The sequence below is a fragment of the Medicago sativa genome, chromosome 7 (assembly GCF_051527215.1).
Source record: "Medicago sativa cultivar Bolivia chromosome 7, Bolivia_mono, whole genome shotgun sequence".
NCBI classification, from domain to species: Eukaryota; Viridiplantae; Streptophyta; class Magnoliopsida; order Fabales; family Fabaceae; genus Medicago; species Medicago sativa.
In genome coordinates this window covers 7,030,059-7,053,204 of record NC_140755.1, presented here as the reverse complement: position 1 = coordinate 7,053,204, position 23,146 = coordinate 7,030,059, and the positions used below count along the sequence as shown (strand labels likewise).

At 33.9% G+C, this 23,146-nt stretch overlaps 2 protein-coding genes and 1 pseudogene across 4 annotated transcripts; 2 read left to right on the top strand and 1 right to left on the bottom strand.

Annotated features, from left to right (window-relative positions):
* The first annotated feature begins 5,506 nt into the window (after window positions 1-5,506).
* On the top strand, window positions 5,507-7,356 carry LOC146903893 (uncharacterized). The gene is made up of 4 exons (XM_085728183.1): window positions 5,507-5,714; window positions 5,804-5,859; window positions 6,033-6,445; window positions 7,134-7,356. The coding sequence occupies exons 3-4, from the start codon at window positions 6,122-6,124 to the stop codon at window positions 7,314-7,316; spliced, it is 507 nt and encodes a 168-aa protein (XP_085584309.1). The 5' UTR covers window positions 5,507-5,714; window positions 5,804-5,859; window positions 6,033-6,121; the 3' UTR covers window positions 7,317-7,356.
* A 766-nt stretch (window positions 7,357-8,122) lies between these two features.
* Window positions 8,123-11,977, bottom strand: LOC146903892 (uncharacterized). 2 transcript variants are annotated; one of them, XM_085728180.1, is made up of 3 exons: window positions 11,574-11,977; window positions 10,021-10,339; window positions 8,123-9,837 (listed from the first exon to the last, which is right to left on the bottom strand). In XM_085728180.1, the coding sequence occupies exons 2-3, from the start codon at window positions 10,333-10,335 to the stop codon at window positions 9,241-9,243; spliced, it is 912 nt and encodes a 303-aa protein (XP_085584306.1). In that variant the 5' UTR covers window positions 10,336-10,339; window positions 11,574-11,977; the 3' UTR covers window positions 8,123-9,240. The 2 variants fall into 2 exon arrangements, with proteins under 2 accessions (XP_085584306.1, XP_085584305.1); XM_085728179.1 differs by lacking the exon at window positions 11,574-11,977 and having other exon boundaries at window positions 10,021-11,289.
* Window positions 11,978-15,080: 3,103 nt separating this feature from the next.
* LOC146903891 (uncharacterized) lies at window positions 15,081-17,667 on the top strand (annotated as a pseudogene). Its single transcript, XR_015020064.1, has 2 exons — window positions 15,081-16,879; window positions 17,071-17,667. The product of XR_015020064.1 is annotated as an uncharacterized LOC146903891 (transcript).
* Window positions 17,668-23,146: the final 5,479 nt, after the last annotated feature.

The window sequence follows — 23,146 nt, the reverse complement described above, 5'->3', positions numbered from 1 at the left end:
CTTAGTTTTTCTACACAACGAACAACAATCAGAATAACATAATAATGGTATTCCAACTGTTAAACAACTCGACTCGACTCAACTACTTGGCCGAACGGACCAACCTGCTCTGATACCAATTGTAACACCCCGTTTCCCAACATAAAAATTTCATAATATAAATCAGAGTAATTCATCGCAAACGGGATATCACATTTCTTTTCATAAAATCTTAACAAAATAGATAATAATTTATTCTTTAAAACGTTCAACATCATAATCATTTCAAAATTTCGTAGCGGAATCAATTCATCATCTTAAACATAGTCTTTGGCACAAGGCCTCATCATAAAAATCTCATAAAAAGTCTAAACATAATAAATGGTTCCAAATCAAAAACTTCATTATAAGTCTCATAAAAACAATACGTAAGGAATAGAAAATAATGTCAAAACTCCCATCCCGTTACGTATCAGAGCACCTAAAGACACACTTGTGAGGAGTCCACTCACGACCACGCCTAATCTTGATTACCTGCAAGTTACTCATACGAAGAGCAACATTTTCAAGCAGAAGGGGTGAGATTTCTCAAACAATAATATCAAGTATATAACTCATCAATTACATTTAACAACATAAACATCATATAATTCAACAATTATATTTAAATACATAAATATCATCATATAACAGTCATAATCATCGTCACATAACATCATACAAATATTTCATCACTAGATACTTCGTTAAAACATCACGACTTAACAACTTGACTCGACAATGCATCTAAACTCGACTATGTAACTCTTATCATCTTATATTATCTTGACAATGCAAATGCATGTGGTACCATTCTAGGGCATAAGCCCTCGTCGCTTATGAGCATAAATATACTCCTAGGGCATGAGCCCTCGTCGCTATTGAGCAAAAGCTCGTAGGGCATGAGCCCTCGTCTCTATTGAGCAAAAGCTCCTAGGACATGAGCCCTCATCATTAAATGAGTATGCATGAACTCAACTTCTTATGACTTGAACAACATCGACATCTTATATGACTCCAATACTTTGGACAACGTCTTACAACTTTATAACTTAGACCGACACTTACATCTTAATGATATTAATAGTCAACAACAGCATAAACAGTGACATAAGACAACTTGCACATAACAACATCAATAGCAATAACTTGCATGGTAAAAACAACAATATCTTCCATAACAACATTTTCCTCATAATATATGTTTTTCACTTTATCCAACAACAAGTATTCATATTAATTCAGACTCACTGTAAGGAAATGTAATTATATACAATTTTCATCCCTACCCCAAAGACCAGCTCACGAACTCATTATATCTTTATACAAGGTCATTTCTTCCCTAAAAACATCTCTAGTTAGTTAGGATGAAGTAACTACACTTAGGAAGAAGTTTGGAAACATTTGGATTGAAGAAAAATGCATTTTTAAGGTTTCTTGCCTGATAGGATCATGGCACGTGGGACTCCCATCGTGGCACGATTTTTCCAGAGTCAAAAATTCTAAAATCCTGATCAAAATCGTGGCACGTTGGTCCCGCATCGTGGCACGTTTTTGATGCCGTTTGCGCCTACACGTTCCTGACACTTAGCCCTATCATAATCTATAGAAAAATTCAAGTTTAAACCACCCCGAAATCGTTTTCCAGAACCTCTCATAATCCCTTATTTGCAAAAACATTTAGGCACCAACTTTGAAACGAAAATCCCAATTTTCATCAACCCAATCCCAAAATTGGTTCTAATCATCGTACTATGAAGAATCTAAGGTCTGAACACTGTTTTCTACATCACTTCAACAGGTTTCCATCATCTAATCAACAATTCTCACTCAAACCCTAATTCTCATGATCTCACAAACTAATCCTAAAACATGTTAGATGCAATTTAATGATTCACAGACTTAATATTAGTGAAAGATAGTCCCACCCTTAACTTAGAAATCGATGCAGCCTTCTTCTCTTTGGTTCTTCTCTTCTCTTGCTCTCTTCTTTCCCAAAAGCGTTTTAACGTAAAAACGTTTCTAACCTATTCCTCTTCTATTTATCTCTTATTCTCTTCTCACCACTAAACTTTCTCAAATCACAACACAGCCCCACATCTTAATATATTTATTTTATTTTCAAATCTTATTTTATTAAATAATAAAATAAGTTACAACTCATCACATAAATCTTATAAATCATGTAAATATATAAATATATTCCAAAACTCATTAAAATAATTAAATAATCAAAGAGGGCGTTACACCATCACTACCTACTTCTTCCCCCATCATTCCTTCACCTCCTTATTCTACTCCTCACACTTCTACACCCTTAAATACAGACATCCCTGAACATATAACTCCTAGAAAGTCTTCTAGAACTAAAACCTCTCTTGCATATTTACAAGACTTTATTTGTCCCACTACTATCAACTGTTTACAATCTCCACATTCTAGTATTTATCCTATTTCCAATTATGTCTTTTACACATTTATCTAACCCTCAGTGTCGTTTTGCTTTGTCTATTTCAACAAAAACTGATCCCAAAACCTATGTTGAAGCCAGTAAATAGGATTGTTGGAAACACGCAATGCAAGCTGAACTAAAGGCTCTTGAGAAGACTGACACATGGAAAGTTGTTGATTTACCACCAAACATCACTCCTATTGGTTGTAGGTGGGTTTATAAAATCAAACACCATGCTGATGGCTCTATTGAAAGGTTTAAAGCTAGACTAGTTGCAAAGGGGTATAATCGAATTGAAGGAGACACACTATTCACCTGTAGTTAAACTAACCACAGTCAGATTAGTTTTGGCACTAGCTTCTATCAATCATCGACATTTACACCAGTTAGATGTCAATAATGCCTTCCTGGATGGAGATCTAAAGGAGGATGTTTATATGATGTTACCTCCTGGCACCACTTTTGACAAACCTAATCAGGTCTGTAAGCTTGTCAAATCACTCTATGGACTTAAGCAAGCTAGCAGACAATGGTATGAGAAACTGACATCTCTATTGCTGCATCATGGTTATCTTCAGGCTTCATCTGACCATTCTCTCTTTACCAAACAATCAAATTCTGACTTCACTATACTTTTGGTTTATGTTGATGATGTTATTTTGGCTGGAAACTCGTTGTCTGAATTTCAGTCAATTAAACAAATTCTACATGATTCTTTCCAAATTAAAGATTTAGGTCAGTTGAAATATTTTCTTGGTTTGGAGATTGCACATTCACAGTCTGGTATCTCTATTTGTCAAAGGAAATACTGTTTGGATCTCATCATTGATTCAGGCTTATTGGAATCCAAACCTGCTTCTACACCTTCTCACCCTTCTTCTAAGCTTCACCAAGACAATAGTGCACCATATGAGGATATTGCATCATATAGAAGATTTGTAGGAAGATTACTGTATTTGAACACAACCAGACCAGACATTACATTCACTACCCAGCAGCTTAGTCAGTATCTCACCAAACCCACTCATGCTCATTATTCAGCAGCCATAAGAGTTTTGAGATACCTCAAAGGTTGCCCTGGAAAAGGTTTATTCTTCCCTAGAGATTATGAACTTCAATTATCAGGGTTCTCTGATGCAGATTGGGCAGGATGTATAGATTCAAGGAGATCAGTTTCTGGTCAGTGTTTCTTTCTAGGAAGATCTCTAATATCATGGAGAATAAAAAAGCAATTAACTGTCTCAAGGTCCTCTTCAGAAGCTGAATATAGAGCCCTTGCAGCAGCAACATGTGAGCTTTAGTGGTTATTATACTTAATGCAAGATCTGAAGATGGTTTGTAACAAGTTATCAGTGATATACTGTGACAATCAAAGTGCTCTTCACATAGCAGCAAACCTTGTGTTTCATGAACGCACAAAGCACTTAGAGATAGATTGTCATATTGTTAGAGAAAAATTACAAGCTAAAGTGTCGAAACTTCTTCCTGTTTCATCAAAAGAACAACTAGCAGATTTCTTCCCTAAGCCTCTCTTGCCTCAACCTTTCAATCTGTTATTATTCGAGTTGGGGATGATTAACATTTACTCACCTCCAACATGTGGGAGGATATTGCATCACAAAGATAACAAAGAGATTGAAAGCTCTAATTGTAATAACTTGCAGTGCAAGTAACTAGCTCAAATTAGTTTTAGTTAGTTACAAGAGTTATTATCCTATGCTTTAGGTACGTGTTAATAAGCATGAGGATCTAAGAGCTTATAAATACTAGTTGTACAAACCCATGGCTATGAATGAAAAGTGTGATGTATATAGTTTTGGTGTAGTGGCACTTGAAACTTTAGTTGGAAGGCACCCTGGGGATTTATTGTCATCACTTCAATCAACATCGACACAAAGTCTCAAACTATGTCAAGTCTTAGACCAGCGTCTTCCACTTCCAAATAATGACATAGTTATATGTGATATTATTCATGTTGCCGTGGTAGCATTTGCATGCTTAAATGTCAATCCTCGTTCTCGACCAACAATGAAACGTGCGTCACAAAGTTTTGTCACTGAGCTTCCAGTATTAAGTATTCCTTTGAGTGAAATTTCAGTGCAGCAACTAATGAGTGAAGAACTCAAAGCATTATTTTATATTGGGAACCCTTGAATGAAATACTTGTATGTGTTATTATTGAATAATAAAGACATTGTCTTTTTTTTTTCTCCTTTCCCAAAGGTTGTTGAAAAATGCTGTAAAACTTTGTTGTTCTGATATATCAATGAATATTACTTCAATAACTGAATGAATAGTTTCTTTTTTATACTCCATTTATCAATTTATGTCCTTTAATATTGCTATTCTCGTCCCTGAGTTTAAATTATCAGAAGGATTGCCTTACTAGTTAATAGTTATATAGGTAATTTCTTTTGTAAATAACTGAATGAAAAAGTTTTGGAGCATCTTCAATGTGAGAAAACCTTATTTTTAAGCAAATAACTAGTTTTGAGAATGTTGTTAACCAATTTATAAGCAACTTTATAAGAAAATAAGTAATCCTTACACAACTAACATGTGTCTGCTTCTTTTTGTTCATTTCAGATGTGAATGAATATAATTTGTATTTTTTTTTTAATAATAAGAAATCTTCTGTTTAAAGCATAACTGACAATAACAACAACCAAGCCTTATCCCACTAAGTCGGGTCCGCTACTTGGGTCAAATTACGTCATGATGTTCTATCATAAACTATGGTCTGGTCCACCTCATTAATCTCCAAGTCTTCCTAATAATTTCTCCAGCAAAGATTCAAACTGATTTTTTTTTTTTAATGTTAAAAGATTGATATTATAGACTCAATTTCAATTCACCTTTTTTTTGGCCTACCGGAATAAGCAATAAATCAAAATTGAAAAATCTAATAACAAAGAAGTAAAATAACTAACCCCATTCTTCAACTTTTTAGATATATAAATAAATGATGCTTTTATATCTATTAATAAGTTCCCATGATTCAAGTTGTGATGCATCATAAATGCCATATTTGTATTCAGAAAGAAAAAGTTAAATGGATCAAGTTGAAAATAAAGAAACTCAACTCTCAAGCACAGAAATACGTAAAAGATATTGCGGCTATTGATCAACAAAAACAGCTTGATTTTTTGAAGTTTGCAGTAGATGATTTTGGTGTCAAGTCAGTACCTAGATCTGAGGGAATTCAAAGGACTAAAGTCATGATATTGTTTTTTCTCGTACTATGGTATGAAATTACTTGGTTTCTTGTAGTATTTTCTTTTGCCAGTGTATTTTGCTTTGATCGTAATCTTTTCTCTCTCTTCTTCTGTCCAGAGAATAAAAACCGAGCTCATGATGGTCCCGTAGAAGGTTTTCTGATGATGTCGTGGGTAAGTAGCCATAATATAATGTTTTTTAATTTAACTATTATCATTTGACAGATATTCATCTTTCATGTGTTATGAACATTTTTCAAACTAGTTTTAATCAATGTTTATATGTTTCTACATTCCATGAGATTCTAAATTTTTAATCCTACATTCTGTTTCATTGATATGAGAAGGTAACGCTGATAATGTTGGTGAGATCAAGTTAAACGATGTGTGGGCATCTGTAGATCATCAAAAAGATAATGATAAATCCTTCGTTGACATGATTGAAAATGTTGAAGCATTGTCGTCGCAAGTTAAGAATTTGAAAGCTCGGATTGATACTGTGAAATATGAAAATCCAGGAATGTTCTGTTCTGCAACTCAATCGAACATAATTGGGCCATCTAATGGATTTAATCGTTCTGTTCATAATTCTGCTTCTTTTGCTGGTAAAGAAATTCCAGTTCCAGGTAGTTTGGCTGGTAAATTTGAGTTATATGCGGAAGATCAACTTATGACTGACAATGCATTATCAACTCGAGAAGGGATAACTCCTTCCATCGAATCTGCCAATATGACCCAGTTTGAGGTTCAGGGAGAAAATGTAAGCTTTATTAGTTGAAAGTTATTTCAACAATTTGTATGTCATTCGGGTTTTCCACTTTTATTGCATAAGTTTCCACTGCCTGCACCATGCTCTTGGTTTTGTTTAGTTTCTATTATGCAATGTATCCATGAAGGAAGTTGTTCAAAATTCACAAGAATTAAGATGCCACAAAACTTTTATAATCCAGTTTTTGTTAATACTCATTTCTTGTTATAAATGTCCTTGGTGTCTTGGTGAGTGATTTTAAAATTTTCTTATGCACGTGTATAGTAAAATACTCTTGACCTGTCACAACCCGGCCATGTTACCTGTATTCTTTGTTGTGTACTTTTAAGTGTTGTTAATTGTAGATCGCAGAAAATTGTAGTTTGTTCAAATTCTCCTACACTAGAGTGTTATATCCCCGCCGCTATAGCCTTTATTTTACAACACTATACTAAATAGCGTACCGTGGGAAAGTGACAATCTGTTCAAATTCCGCAATGCTATAGCTTCTATTTGACAACAGTGGTACCTTTAATTTTTGGAGTTGATAACAATAATTTGATTAGTCATGTATCTGTTTGTTCATCTACTAAGGTTGCATGTTAGAATGAAAAACTTTTCCAATTACTCTGCGTAATAGGATTATTGCAGACATTGTAAATTTATAATGTTGTCATTTTCTTGTAATGTTATGATTCAGGTTGAGGAGAAATCCAATGAATCAGTTGAAGAGCAGAAATCCATTTCTCGAGCTCAAGTTTCAGACTCTGACATGGTCAGTGAGAATGGTGTACCAAATGCTCATTCTATTAAACCATGTTCAACATCCAAGACTCATTTCCCTAGGAACACAAGGAGGGTAAGGAGGAAGTTTGGTCCTTAGAGTTTGTGGATGCAATGAGTTACAACATTTTTTTTTTTTGATCAAGGCAATGAAAATAAAATGCAAATCTGGATTAAGGCCTGAACCTGTGTACACAAGAGAGAGAAAGGATGCCAAAGGCTATCCTACATCAACAAAAACAAAGAGTAGCCTGCCATGAAAAGCAAAGGGCTACATATACCCCTAGGCTTTGTTTGCGAGTTTTGAGGGGAAGGAAAGGAAAGGCTAAGGAGGGGAAGGGAAGGAAAGGGAGGGAAGGGAGAAAGGGAGGAAACCCTTCCCCTTGTTTGGGAGTTAAAAAACCAACAAGGAAAGGAAATGGAGGGCTTATGTTATAATTTTACCATTTTACCCTTTTTTTCTCTTAAAAACAATACATTGTGTTATACTTTGTAATTTATCTTATAATTTTTTTTTACCAATTTGATAAAAAATCTTGAAAGCATGAAAACTTTTTTTAATTATTTTTTTCATAAATCTGAATTTTTTTTTGATAATTTTATAAAAAATTGATACAATAATAATAACTTAAATTTTCTATATTTAAAAAACCATATTTGATATTTCCTCTAATTTGATATGTTTTTGGTACAAATTTCATTATTAATTTTAAAAATATAAAAGAATGAAAAAATTCTCCCAAAAAATTTCACCATGTATGTTTTTTTTCCCATTTATTAATTAAAACAATAATAATATAAGTGTTATATGATTTTCGTTCAATCATTCACACTCTGTGCCACGAAAATGAATTAGCTTCACTCGGATTTATTTTCAAATAAATTAGAGAATGAGAAGCAAACATATTAAATTTGAAATCCAAATATTTCACTTGTAAATAAGACATTGAAAATGCAGCATATCCTGTTATACCAATACATGACATAAAATTGACAAACTATACTCATGAAAATTCATTTCTAACTTAGAAAAGAAAGATAACATACAAACTAATGCATTATGCCTAAAACATGAAGCACCAATAACACACAAAACACATGACAGTACCATCAAAACTGCAAGAACTAACACAATATCATAGCAAAGAAAAGCAATGAGTAGAGAGACCAACAATCCAAATGAAAAAACAAGTACATCAGTAACAGGTGATGTCACAAGTTTAGGCTAAAAAAATTGATACAATCCAAATGAAAAGCAATGAGTAGCCAACGCATGACAACAAAGCATGACAGCAAGGAAAATATAGGCTAAAAAAGCATGATAGGTGGGATATAATATGTGATAGACAAACACTATCAATCAAAGTATAAATCAGTAGCATGATCATACTAATACTACTTAACTTGTGTGAATGTGATCAGTTTTCAGTTTATTATTGATGATTGCTATTGCCATTACTAATACTATTCATATTGTTAGAGCATTATATATATAGAAAGAGACCAACCCACAAAGAAAGTGGGAGGAACTCAATGAATAGATACACAGGGAGCGCTACAGCTTCCCCAACCCAGCAGTTTAAAAAACCTGCCTACCGAACCTAGCAACACACCAGTAACAGGACAAAAAACCTGCAGCACACCAATACAAACTACAACAAATAAACAGACAGACTCGTAACCGCGACACCTCTAAAACCTTAACGAGATAAACATTCTCTTGGGTTCGTAGTATATCAAAGCATCAACATCATTTATAAAAACAGAAGCATCAACATCAAATATGAACAATTGGATCGACATTATATTTTCTATAGTCACGACATTGTACATCAATATATAGCTCATAAACCACACATACTTATTTAACACAACTATGATTCAAACAAACAGGTTCGTTACTACTGCAACCATTTCAGCCCTCTCATAAATTCCTACAATATATTCAAGTCTTATCATCAACAGATATGCCTCCAATAGAGCTAATAATTATATGGAAAAAAAATATAGAGAAAATGGATAAATTACCTTGACGAGCGACCTTGACCAAACATCGATTCTAATAGAAAACTCTTCCTCAAGTGTTTTGGAAGTCCGAGTAAAGCTCTAACCTTCTCAGGAAATTCTAGAAGATAAGAATATGCCCGAAAGATCATATGACTATCCACTTGCAATTCCTCAATAAGTTTAAAAACTTCTTCTTCTGAAATTGGAAGTTTTACATTAGCTTTCTCATAAGCTGCAATGTTGTCTTTAAAATACTTATCATGAGATGCAATACTCTCTCTAAAAGCATCAGCAACGTTCAAAAGGGCAGCTTTTATCCCTTCAACTTCATCTTCATCTCGGGACTTTCTAGATCTTTTAGCTCTAGGTTCTGGGGGAATTTGGACCTCAGGAGAAGTGATATCCTGCTCATTGCCGCCCTCTTGCAAACTCTCTAGTGTCACCTGGTCACTAGTACCAATGGATTCTGACTCACGATTAAGGGGATGATTTTGACGAATATCTTCATCATTCATAACCTTTCCTCCAGTGGCCCTTTCATCTCCACAAGCAATAACCAATTTGTCATAATTGACAAAAGGTTTGGTCACCCATTGTGCAGCTTCAGGTTTTGCCTATCAAAAAAAATTATAAAAAATTATGTTATAAAGCTTCAGAACATGCTAACATGCATTCAAATAAGTTCCCATCAAATAAGTTATACAATTCAAATAAGTGCACATGCTGACATAGGTTCATGTCACATATATAAGCAAGCAAACCCAACAACTCAATTAATGTAAGTTATAAGTATGTACCTCAATTAATGTTTTCCAAACTTCAGGTAAAGCATCCCACATATGTGTGTCTGATTTCCAAGCAAAACCGCTCATGCCCTTGAAAATGTCATGACATTTAGTAAAATTTCTTTTCACCAATTTCCATCTATCTTTCACCTTTTCCTTGTCAAAAGGTCTTTGAAACTTTTCAGACATCTCCTTTGTTATATTGGTGTATGCTAATGGTGTAAAGGTCCCACCTATTTTGTTTCCCGCACTTACTTGATGAACAAAGGCATCAATAAGAGCATTGTTCATCTCTGTTGTCCATGTCTCTCTTTTAGAGGTAGACATGATTCTGTTATATTAGAAGAAAAATAAAAGATATCATATTATAAAATCATCACATAAATTTATAGATAAATTTGAGATGAACTCATGTATACCTTTCTTTGGTGACTCTTGGAATAACAGTTGCAACAAATAGTATGTTTATTCAATATATCAGGAACATCAATATCCAAGTTTTGTGTAGGAAAACTTAAGATCAAAAGAACATGCGACCAACACATTTTGTGTAGGAAAACTTTTCCTACCACGATACCTTGAAGCTTCAGCCAATGGTACTTTTACACGAACATGTGTACAATCAATTGCTCCAACGCAGTCCTTAAAGTAGGGGTAAAATCGATTATTTCCAAGAATTTCTACCGGAATGCGTGATCCATCCGGTTGTTTGAGATAGGTACGCCTTATCTCAATTATCGATCGGAGCACCCGATGAAAATGACGACTAGTAGCTTCGCCGGAGCGTCGGAACAAGAATTGAATCTCTCTATTTCTTACATTGTGTGTTAGAAGGTAAAGAGTTTTAGCAACTTGTTCCTCTACGGTTACCCTTTGTGTTGGTAGAAGACCACCCTCTTGTTGTAATATAGAGCATAAGTCCAAAAACGCCTTAGGACTCATTCTTATTATCTTCCGACCTTCACTAGTAGCAACTATATTCATTATCTTATTGCGTACTCTATCCTTCTCTAGAGTCAAACTACGATCAACTATCCTACTTTGAGAACGGATTTTAATCCTATAGTAACAAACTACAAGACATATGACATGAACAAGGGTCATTCGAAGTCTTGCTCTCCATCTAATCAATTCCATAATTGTTTGACGAGCCATTTGATGATCCATTTAAACTGAATCCAACATAAAATAATACATGTTTGTGAAACAAACAACATTTATTTATAATAATAGTGAAATCATAATAATAGTGATTATACAGTATCCATGATTATACACAAAAATCATAATAACAGTGAAAAACATAAATCAACATTTATGTATATGCATAAATCACCCTATGAAATCAAGATAAATCAAAGCAAATCCTAAAACAAAAAACATCTATTGAGTAGATATGATTCACTCTAAAAAATCAAACAGCAAAACAGAAATCAAATTGTGAATCAAACACAAAAACACAAATCAAATCGTGAATCAAACAGCAAAACACAAATCAATTCATGAATGAAATAGCAAAAGGAAAAGAAATTGGAAAAGAATGGAAGAGAGTTTGAGATTGATACCAGAAGAAAGAGGATCGAGAGATGAAGGAAACTTTGTTGTTCAACTTCCTTCTCCGCCGTTCACCGTCGTTCGCCGCCGTTCAGGTTGAGATCGCAGTTTACGTCGCCGTCGGGAGAAGAGAGAGCGTGCACTGAGTTACAGTGAAATGAATGTTAGAATTAGATGAAATTAGGTTAGGGCTAAAATTGGAATTTTGAATTATTGTAAGGGTAAAATAGTTAATTTGTATCTTTAACCCTCCAAAACCCCCCAATTTGGGGGAACTCTAAAATTGGATAAATTAAGCCCTCCAAAACCCCCCAAAACCTTTCCCTATTTTTTTAAAACTCCCAAACAAGGGTTTACCTCTCCATAAGCCTTTCCTTCCCTTCCCTTCCCCTCCAAAACCCAACTCGCAAACAAAGCCCTAGAGAATTCTAATCAGACATAGCATCTGTTATGCAAAATATATGAGTATCAAACCATCCTAATCCTCTAATCACAATATTTGGGATTGCTTTTGATAACACCTTTTTTGGAACGAGTTTGTATGTGCTCACTACTTGTGCTTTTTGGTGAAACTTGTCTATTTGTTTGCTTCTTTTGCTTTTTGTTTCTAGCTGCTGATGCACAAACAAGGCTAGACTCATGCTCCTCATTGGTATAATTCCCCCAATACTTTTGTAAAATGTCCACACTTCTTTGAGCTTCAGCAGAACAAACAACTGTAGTATGCACTGGAGGCTTCAAAGGAAGCTTGTCTGCTGATAGGGAGGTGTGGTAAGTGGTGATAGGCTGAGGCATAGCACAACCAGAGACAAGGTTCAACACAGACTGGTTAGAAACAAAAGGCAAAGGCTGAGAGGGCCTGGATTCCGAGGGAGTAGGAGTCTCTTGCACTTTGCCTGACTCTGAAATTGAATCTGCAGTGTTAGCTTGGGAGCTTTGATTTGTCTGCTTCTTGGTAACCAGAACAGTGTTAGGAGTTTTCTGCCTTCTTGACATAAAAGGAGTGAGTATACTTCCCTCTTCAAGATCTCCTTCGAGGTTATGCTCTTGCTCATCATCACTCATATCAGTCTCTTCATCAACCAAGTCTCCCCACGGAGTTTTTAATATACTTACCCTCTGCATTGCATCAGAGGTAGCTCTGTTTCCATCTTTGGAGGTTGGTTGAGAAATAGGGATGTCAATAGCTGTGTAATTATCATTCTCCTTGCCTTTGACACCAGAGTCAAAGCAAGCATTCTCATTAGGACCTGATTCAACAGGCATCAGGATATCTTGCTGCATATCTGTTGTGCTGTGAATCAGTTCCTGCACCACCAAAACAGTCTCCCCAGAAGGAATTTCACCATCCTCACTTAAAAGGTCAAATGAGTTGTTGAGAACTAAGGCCAGATCGGTGGAAGCACCCTTCATGAGAACTGTAACAGGCTTATCAACCTTAGCTCCATCCTTCTCCAAAGAAGTAGAGGCAATCAAACTATCACTGTCATGTTGTTTGGCAGGTGGATCAATGGTAATGTGTAAATTCTGGTATAGTTGGTATATATTTTGCTGCACCAAGAAATGAGTTCATTATTACATTATGTGAATATGTGGATCATGCTCTTTCTTGAAGGATGCTTTTGTTTTTATTTATTGGAGATATATTATTTAAGGAAGTACGGTTTCTTGATGTACTTGGGAGATTATTACTTCAATAACTGAAAATACAGTCTCTACAAAGCTATTGGCATTAATCAGTTAAATATTATACAGTAACTTTCTTATAGGTAAAAGAGTCCTGAGGATTACAAGAGCAATAACCAAACAGAAAATACAGTTTCTGTTTTCTACCTTAACTTTGTGGTTGTTATTTTTTAACTAGCAAATTGAAGTATGAGAAGTATATATAAGTGACACTTTGTGGTTTATTTAAGTAACACTCTTGTTAAAATTATTCTCTTTAAGAAAGTTGTATTCTAGATTTGATTGAAGATGAAACAGTGAGAGATGATTTTTCATATTTATGGGTTTTAAAATTTAGCTGAAGTTATGAAGAAAGACAAAAAAATATATGCACAACATTATGAGTGTATCGGAGTGTCATTGTACTGAACAACATTAAATTATGAGAGAGGACACAACAATGAGTGTTCAAAAATTTCAGCGTGCATTTCAAGTAATGTTCTCAATGTTTTGATGATTGTCCCTCATTTTTGCATTTTTTCTCTTCCTGTTTCTTTGCGTCACCTCATTTCTCTATTCTTAGGGAGTGAATATTTGAGTTTGGTACCGATACAAATTAAATCGATGATAATTGGTTTGTTTCAGTTGTTCGGTTCATCTAAAAATTGATTGAATAGTTGATCTTTTATCGGTTAAGAGTGTTTTACCCCCATTAATATAGGCTATTTCCGGTTTTCCACCATGTAATTTTTTATTTTTTTAGTTTTCGTCCTTGTAATTTGAAGATTTCTGGTTTTGGACCTTCATCAATTTTGTTTGTACAAAATCGATGATATGGCAGGGGGTAAACCAAAATTTTCTCAAATTAATAGGGGGTAAACCAAAATTTTCTCAAATTACAGGGAGGTAAACCAAAATTTGCTCAAATTAGAGGGGGCGAAATTTGCCATCAAGGTCTAAAACCAAAAAATCTTCAAATTACAGGGATGAAAATCACTTATTTAAAATAAATAAGAGAGAAAAATATGAAGAGGAGTGATTTCATGTCAAAATTTGACCCATAACTACCTCATCAATGAAGAAAATGAAAGGGAGGACCGAGAGAGAAAAAACTAGGGCCGACTTTACCATCATTTCCTTTTTTTTTGTTTTTTTTTAAAGAACCATCATTTCCTTTTATTTTCTCTCATATTAAACCACTAAATAATAATAAGATTTGTCATTCACTTTATCTTCTTTTTATTATATTTTCATTTCTATATCTTTTGTTCATCAACCAAACAATGGATGAACTATCTAGAGACTAAGTTGTTCTATAAAAAAAAAAAAGAGACCAAGTTGATCTCGTTTATATTCCTTAAAGACTAAAAATAAGTTTTTTTTTTCTTCTAAAGCACTAATTTGGAACTTATAGTTTTTCTTAAGAATAAACTAGTTTCACTCAAGAGTAAAAATATTACTTGCAAAGAAAATGGTGTTCTATATGCTGTAGATTGTTAACGAGTACTCTTAAAATATTGGTTAAAATATTAAATTAAAAGTAAGTTTGTAACAAAGTTTAGAAACGAAAAAAACACTAAAGTTGACTCATTTAGACGTAACCAATGGGGAAAGACCTTTTACACAAAAATGTATGGGTCAACATTTAAGAGGATTAGTCACTCATTTAGTTTCAACTTATATGGAAAAGAAGATGCTTCCTTCATGTCTCCTTCAATGACTTGTAGCTATGAAGATGAAGTTGCATTCTTTAGGGATGTTACTTTCAATTTTTCATAACCACACATATATACTAGACTTATCTTATGCAGTGACATATACGTAGAAAAATACATGAATTAAAATATCAAAATTGTCTTGTGAGAATGAGATTGACCAACGAGCATATGCTAGTAGTCACATAACATTATAAAGGTTGTTCATGGTCATTCATTAGATCTAAAACAATTTTTTTAACTACAAATAGTTTCAAATTTCTTTGGTCCAAAAATGTGGATTGCCTTTCTTCTTATTTGCAGTATGATTGTGGGAACCCAATGTGCTGCCACTATGACATCTCAACTTCAAATGGAAGCAAATGCAATATTGAATAGTGGATGGTCTGTAGGCTTCAATATCTCTGATCGTTGTAATTGGAATGAAATAACTTGCAACAGTGCTGGAAGCATAAAAGCAATCAACATAGACATAGACACTTGGAGATCTCAACTTGCAACACCCAACTTGTCTACTCTCAACTATTCTGCTTTTAACAATTTAGAAAGCCTTCTTATAAGAGGTATTGAACTAGAAGGGACTATCCCAAAAGAAATTGGTCATCTCTCTAAGCTCACTCATCTTGATTTGTCTTACAATTATCTTAAAGGTCAGCTACCTCCCGAATTGTGGTTGATAAAAAACCTCACTTTCGTAGATCTATCTTACAATAGATTCAAAGGTGAGATACCTTCTTCACTAGGAAATCTAAAACAATTAGTAGACCTAGACATCTCAGACAACAACCTTAAAGGTTCCATTCCTCATGAGTTGGGGTTCTTGAAAAATCTCTCTTCATTAGATCTATCTCACAATAGACTTAATGGAAACCTGCCTATTTTTCTTACAAATCTTACACAATTAAAATACCTTGACATCTCATTTAATTTACTCATAGGTCCGCTTCCTTCCAATTGGTTCCCATTTACTGATTATTTAATTTCCATGGACTTAAGTAACAACCTCATTGGTGGTCAAATCCCTTCTCATATTGGAGATTATTACAAACTTAATTTAAGCAATAATAATCTCACCGGAACAATTCCCCATTCTCTCTGTGATGTCTCTTTTGTGGACATTTCATACAATTGTTTGGGGGGTCCCATTCCAAATTGTCCTGGTCTTTATACAACAAACTATGATGTATGTTCACCACACAAGAAAAATAATAAATTAAAGCACATTGTTGTCATTGTTATTCCGATCCTTATTATTCTAGTCATAGTCTTCTTACTTCTCATATGTTTAAATCTTCATCATGATTCTTCTGAGAAGTTGCATGGAAACTCAACAGAAACAAAGAATGGAGATATGTTTTGTATATGGAATTTTGATGGGAAGATAGCATATGATGATATCATCAAAGCAACAAAAGACTTTGACATGAGATATTGTATTGGAACAGGAGCATATGGAAGTGTTTACAAGGCACAATTACCAAGTGGCAAGGTTGTTGCCTTAAAGAAACTTCACGGCTATGAAGCAGAGGTTCCATCTTTTGATGAGAGTTTCAGAAATGAAGTGAGAATATTATCAGAAATAAAGCACAAACATATTGTGAAGCTTTATGGATTTTGCTTGCACAAAAGAATCATGTTTTTGATCTATCAATACATGGAGAAAGGAAGCTTGTTCTCTGTCTTGTATGATGATGTGGAAGCGGTGGAATTCAAGTGGAGAAAAAGGGTTAACACCGTTAAAGGAGTTGCATTTGCTCTATCTTATCTTCATCATGATTGCACTGCTCCAATCGTGCATAGAGATGTATCTAGTAGCAATATATTGCTTAACTCTGAGTGGCAGGCAAGTGTTTGTGACTTTGGAACTGCTCGACTCCTTCAATATGATTCATCCAATCGAACTATAGTTGCTGGAACTATTGGATATATAGCTCCTGGTAAATTAATTATTGATATTTTTTCTTTCTTGTTCTTTTTTTCTGTTCTTCATTTTTATATGATGCACAACATGCATATTCATAATCCACATAAGTAACATACATGTTCATTACTTTTTCATGCTAAATAGTAATTTTCAATTATTTTCTTTGGATTCTTTTAAATACTCGTGATTATTTGATCAATGCAGAGCTTGCTTATACTATGGCTGTGAATGAAAAGTGTGATGTATATAGTTTTGGTGTAGTGGCACTTGAAACTTTAGTTGGAAGGCACCCTGGGGATTTATTGTCATCACTTCAATCAACATCTACAAGAAGTGTCAAACTATGTCAAGTATTAGACCAGCGTCTTCCACTTCCAAATAACGACGTAGTTATACGTGACATAATTCATGTTGCCGTGGATGCATTTGCATGCTTAAATATCCTCGTTCTCGACCAACAATGAAACGTGTGTCACAAAGTTTTGTCACGGAGCTCACACCATTAAGCATTCCTTTGAGTGAAATTTCAGTGCAGCAACTAATGAGTGAAGAACTCAAAGCATTATTTTATACTGCGAACCCTTGAAACAAAGACTTCAGAATGCATTAAGTTGAGTTTGTTATTATTCAATAATAAAGACACTGTCTTCTTTTTTTGTTTTTTTCTCAAAAGTTGTTGAAAAATGCTGTAAAACTTTGTTGTTCTGATATATCAAACATAAGTATATATGTATTCACATTTCAGTTTTTGTATAAAATTGAACTACTTCTGTTTCAATTATTATGCTAATTGAATTAAAAGATAAAGGTATTGCAATTGATTCAATCAAAATCTCAAGGTTTACAAATTCAACAAGAAAAATCTTGATGTGCTTGGTGATTATTACTTCAATAACTGAATGAATATTTTCTTTTTTATACTCCATTTATCAATGTATGTCCTTTAATATTATTATTTTTCTCTTCAGAAAAGACACCCTTGATATTTGAGTAAACCAAACCACTATTCTCGTCCCTGAATTTGAATTATGCACTGAAACATTGTCAACTTATCAAAAGCATTGCCTTACTAGTAATATAGGTAATTTCATTGTGATAAAAATAAGCAACTCATTTTGAGATGAGTTGAGAAAATACTTTAAAGTCATGTCATATTGTTGTTAACCAAGAATAGATCCCCCAAGAATCTTCAATGCAGAAAATGCAAAGATTAAAGATCAAAGATGAAGGTGTATCGCAAATTCGCAATGACGGTGATGAGAAACCAAGAATGGTTAGGATCACAACTAACTGAAATGAATCTTAGTTAGTACAGCTAAACCATAGCTTGCACTGCAAGGTAAATGTTGTTCTATAACTAACTGAAATGTGAATTCTATACATTGTAATAAATAACACTCCAAACAACCTCTTTATTTGATCCTCTTTCCTTTATCATTTGTTCAACACCCTCCATATTTCCGCGTCTCCACAAATTTCTCAACATCACAAAGTCTTCGTCTCCTTTTTTATCCATGTTGAGTGCCTCTTTTAGCACTCTCTTGTTAGCATCATAAGGTTATGACACTCTGTCATATTAGTTATTTAACTGTTTTTTAATTTAGAGTCATTTAGCGCGTTTTGTAGTCAAGTTACATGGTGTTATAGTTGATTTTAGCAAGAAATAAGTTTTCATAGGCCAACAACGTGGGTGTTGCACTAATGAAAAGGATGATAGAAGTTGAATAATTGAAGAAAGGAGAATGTTAACCAGTGCCCCTGGAGCATTAGTTAAGCAGCCAAAAAAAAGATTTCATTAAAATGTGGTGTAATAATCACTTTGGTCAAAAGTAACAGTTTATATTTCCAAGACAATTTTTCTATTTTTGGATTTCTTAACCAGTGCCCCAGGGGCACCGGTTAACAAGACCCAGAAAGGAATAGCGCCATGATCAAAATCAATCACGGTGCGATCTGAGCTACAAAAATTGGGTGCATTTCTAAAAAATTGTGGCGTAATTTGGGCCACTAAAGCAGTGACACGTGAATATGAGAATATCATGAATTTTTTTATTTATGGCGCATTGAATTGATTAATTTCATATTTTGGAACAAAAAAGACACTAAAGTTGACCCATTGACGAAGAAGAACTTACACACGCTATAGAAAAATGCACAAAACTTTATAATTGATTAAGTCAATAGGTGACTTGGGAGACACATGCATCTCTAGACTCTAGACGTAACCGGTGGGGAAAAACCTTTACATATAAATAATATGAGTTCCTCTCAAAAAAGAAAAGAAATAGAGAAATATTAAGAACATTATTTTTCTATCCTTTTATCTGACGTTTGTTTTTTTATTGGATAAAATTAAGGAAAATTGAAGTCATGAAAATGCATTTTCTGATGAAGTTAAATGATCAATCATTGAGTATTTGTGTATTTAATCCATGAAACGTCAGATTATATGGTGTATTGCACATTTGTCCATAAGGTGTGTCATTATCTCTTTACTTATTGCAATTGTGTCCCTGATTAAATTAAAATTAAGCATATATTCTCATTTGTGCACTAAGATTGAAATTCCCCTTAATATTTTGTATGAGGACTGATTTGTAATATGATAAAGTTTCGTTTTAGCGTGGTCCACCAGCAGGACATTAGCTGATATGACATCGGCAGTAATATTATTGGCTAAACGAAATAACTTTTTCAAAAAATCAATTTTTTGACTGCACCAAAGAACCCCCTAAAATTAATGAGTCTTACAATTTTACATGTAGGACACATTTTTAAAATGTGGAATACACATCCTCCGTGCGAAGGTGCTCGGAGTAAAAGAGATTCAAACATTTTGTAACGTCTCCCTCCACGTTCTCTCGAATCTCTCCTTGACGGTTATGATTTCCACGAATCCTTAACCGCTGAACCACTCGTGTGCCCGACAACGGTATCTGCAAAACCCACCTCTATATAAGGGGGTCTATCAGCAGTCCCAAAGGTTAGAATCTATTCACTCTCTCAACCCCCATTCTGGTCTCCAACTGACTTAAGTGTTGGAGTGTCTGCATGTACAAATTCACTGCCGTTCCAGTCAACAGCTGAGGCTTTCAATCATCATACAACCACCATACAAAATTGCACTGGTAATCACCTTCTAATCAGTTACGATCATGATTGAAAATAATAAGAATTACTGCGAGCTTAATTTGACATAAAGTTGTTGAACGTAAATGGAGGGGTAGATGCTTCCTTCATTTGGGCTCTCACGTAAGTGAATCAAATCAAATTTTATGAATGAATCAAATTAGCGTGTGAGAATGAGAGCGACGACGAGGTCACACAACATCATAAAAGTTTTTGATGGTCATTCATTAGATCTCAGGAAGAAAAAAAAGTACTTGACAAAATATTTAGTTTCAAATTTCTTTGGTGCAATTATGTGGATTGCCTTTCTTCTTATTTGGGGTGTGATTGTGGGAACTATGTGGATTGTCTTTCTTCTTATATTTGGGGTGTGATCGTGGGAAGTGGGAACTCAATCTTTTCCCACAATGACATATCAATTTCAAATGGAATCAAATGCCTATATTAAACCGTGGATGGTGGAACACGTTAGATGCATGCATCAATATCTCGTACCATTGTAATTAGGGGTGTTTGCGATACGGTTTGATTTGGTTTGAGACTAAAAATCATCTAAACCACAAGATACAAAAGTATGTGGTTTGATTTGTTTCGGTTGATTTTTAAAATAAAATCATAACCAAACCAATACAATTTGAATTGGATCAACTGGTACGTTTTTTTAGACAATAATTTTATTCTTTCCAACATTAAAATCAAAGTAAAAAGTTAAAAACACAACATATTTTCAACAATATTTTAAATTTCATCCAACATTACAATTTCATTTTCATCTAACAATATTCCCAACAACATAAACCATATTAAAAAACATGGACAGAAAGTAATCATATTTTGTAAAAAATACAATGGACTAAGATTTTCATCATTCTCTAAATGTTCAAGTAGCACATAAATACATTATTGAAAGAAAAAACAAAGAAGAAACTTAACAAGAGAAAAAAAAATCCATTTTATAAAAGTTTCCATTGAGTTTATATTGGAGATGACATATATTTAATTAATGTTTTTTGGTTTATTTAGTTTTCTTTGAGTTTCTATGAGTATTGGTTTAGGTGACATATATTTAATTAGTGTTTTTTGATTCATTGATTTATTGGTATAGATGACAGAGTTAACATTAAAAAAAAATGAGTTTCATTATTAAGACAAATGTAAAAACTTATGTTTCCAAAAAAAAAATTATTAAATTTTTTTTTTAGCCAATATTCTAAGAGCACCGGTTTGTAAAAATCCTTATTCGTTTGATATCATGTTTAGAAACGGAGAAAATAACAAGTTGACCTATTGTCGAAGAAAAACATGCACACTAAAGGAAACTAATGCACAAGACCAAGCCAAGAGGCGACAAATGCATGCATATTTATCTAGACGTAACAATAGGGGAAAATTATTAAAATATAGGAAGTGAATGGAGAGGAAGATGCTCCCTTCATTGGGCCACCCGCATAACCAATAATACCAAAAACTGGATTCATTCCTCACCTTATTTCTTGTTGGGCAAGTAGCGTGTTTTTGTACAAAATCAGATGATTTATTATTTTCTAAAATTGTTCAACAATTTAACAATTTAGGAAACTTTGGATGTGTTTGGATTGGATTGTTCCTAAAGATGTTCCGACATTCTAGAAGTTGCTTTATTTGTTCCTGATTAATTCTTGTGTAGCGGGTCACCGCTTTGATCTGATTTGTTCTAAAGGCCAACAAGACTAATTAGCATGTATTGCTTCAGTATATATACAAGACTGCAAGACTTAATTATTCATTCAAGCCGTCACTTTTTAGAGTTTTGAGTCATTGTTATTTGTGAGCCTTTCTTGTATCGCCTTGATACACGTTAAGGACAGTGTTTTATTAAGTTGTAAGTTGTGCACTTCTCCAAAGCAATGAAGCACGCAGGTAGTTTGTATTTGAAGGTAACTTCATCTTATTGAGTTGTAATTTGATAATTGTTTTATCTTGGTTTTTCGGGTGTCAAACATTGATTAAGTTTGAACCTTTTAACCGGTGATATCTTATTTTTTCTTGGGAAGGGAAAAAGTAAGCAAAACCCTTGAGAATCGAGGTCCGGGAGTTGTTTTCGCTACGGGAAGGTGTTAGGCACCCATAACGACTATAGTATCCTATAGGAACCGTCTTTAATTCCTACGCGCGCGCTTCATTTTTAAATGCTATTTTGAAAGATGATATTAAGCCTAAGAGTATTCTAAGTGAAGAATTGGAGGGAGAAGAATGTGTTTGAATTTTTATTTTATTTGAATTGAAGGAATTTTGTTCCTTGCCTACGTACCCGTTTAAGGGATCAAATCCACCGTAGTTCTCTTCCAAAAAATGTTTTTGTTTTTGTTGGTTGATTTTAAGTTTGAAAATTGGAATTTTTAAGAATGGAGATTGAGAGGCCTCAAGGGCATAAGGTTGTGAAAATGTGAGGTGGAATTAGTTATTTGCAAAAAGGTCTAAGTATGATTAAAATTCATTAAAGTTTGATTAAGAAAACAAAAGGAAAATCAATGGGATTTTGATCCCAAGGTTTATTGTGAAAAAGATTTGAGTGACGTTGTTCGTATTTTTTGGAAAAGAGATTTTTCTAAGTGTACAGCATTCATCTAAACATACAATCCTAAACATACATCTAAACATGCATATTCTAGCCATATACCTAAAGTGATGTGTGTGCATGTGTCGGTGCTTGTGTCGGTGTACATTATTAGAGTCCATTGTCCTTTACATCATTGGCCTAGATACATGCTATGGTCTTGCAAGGAATTAAAATTGCATGAAAGTAAAGTACAAAAAGTCCTAAGTATTACATTCTAATTTTTTGGTGAAACTTAAAGTGCAAGAAATAAGATGGAGGAGGAGATGAGGTATGGAATGCTTATGAATGAATGAAACATGAGATGAAAGGGGTTAGTAGCACCAAATATAATGAGGAAAACAATAAGGTAAGAGAGTATTAAACAAATGTAAAAAAACCAATATAAAGTGTTAAGATACACTAGAAACTAATCACAATACTTCAAGATGCACATGGCTCATAATTTTCACACTATTACAATTTTAAAGTGGGTTTCAATGCAGCAAAATGTGAGAATTGGAAGTTCATGCTCAAATTACAAGATTATGACTCATTCCTAGATGCATTTAACAT

What these genes read in the sequence shown, in the direction of transcription:
- LOC146903893 (XM_085728183.1), top strand. Translation starts at nt 6,122, where the DNA reads ATGATTGAAAATGTTGAAGCATTGTCGTCGCAAGTTAAGAATTTGAAA. An exon ending in TTGAGGTTCAGGGAGAAAAT is followed by an intron (nt 6,446 to 7,133) that starts GTAAGCTTTATT and finishes GTTATGATTCAG; the next exon opens with GTTGAGGAGAAATCCAATGA.
- LOC146903892 (XM_085728180.1), bottom strand. Translation starts at nt 10,335, where the DNA reads ATGTCTACCTCTAAAAGAGAGACATGGACAACAGAGATGAACAATGCT. An exon ending in TTTGGAAAACATTAATTGAG is followed by an intron (nt 9,838 to 10,020) that starts GTACATACTTAT and finishes TTTTTTTGATAG; the next exon opens with GCAAAACCTGAAGCTGCACA.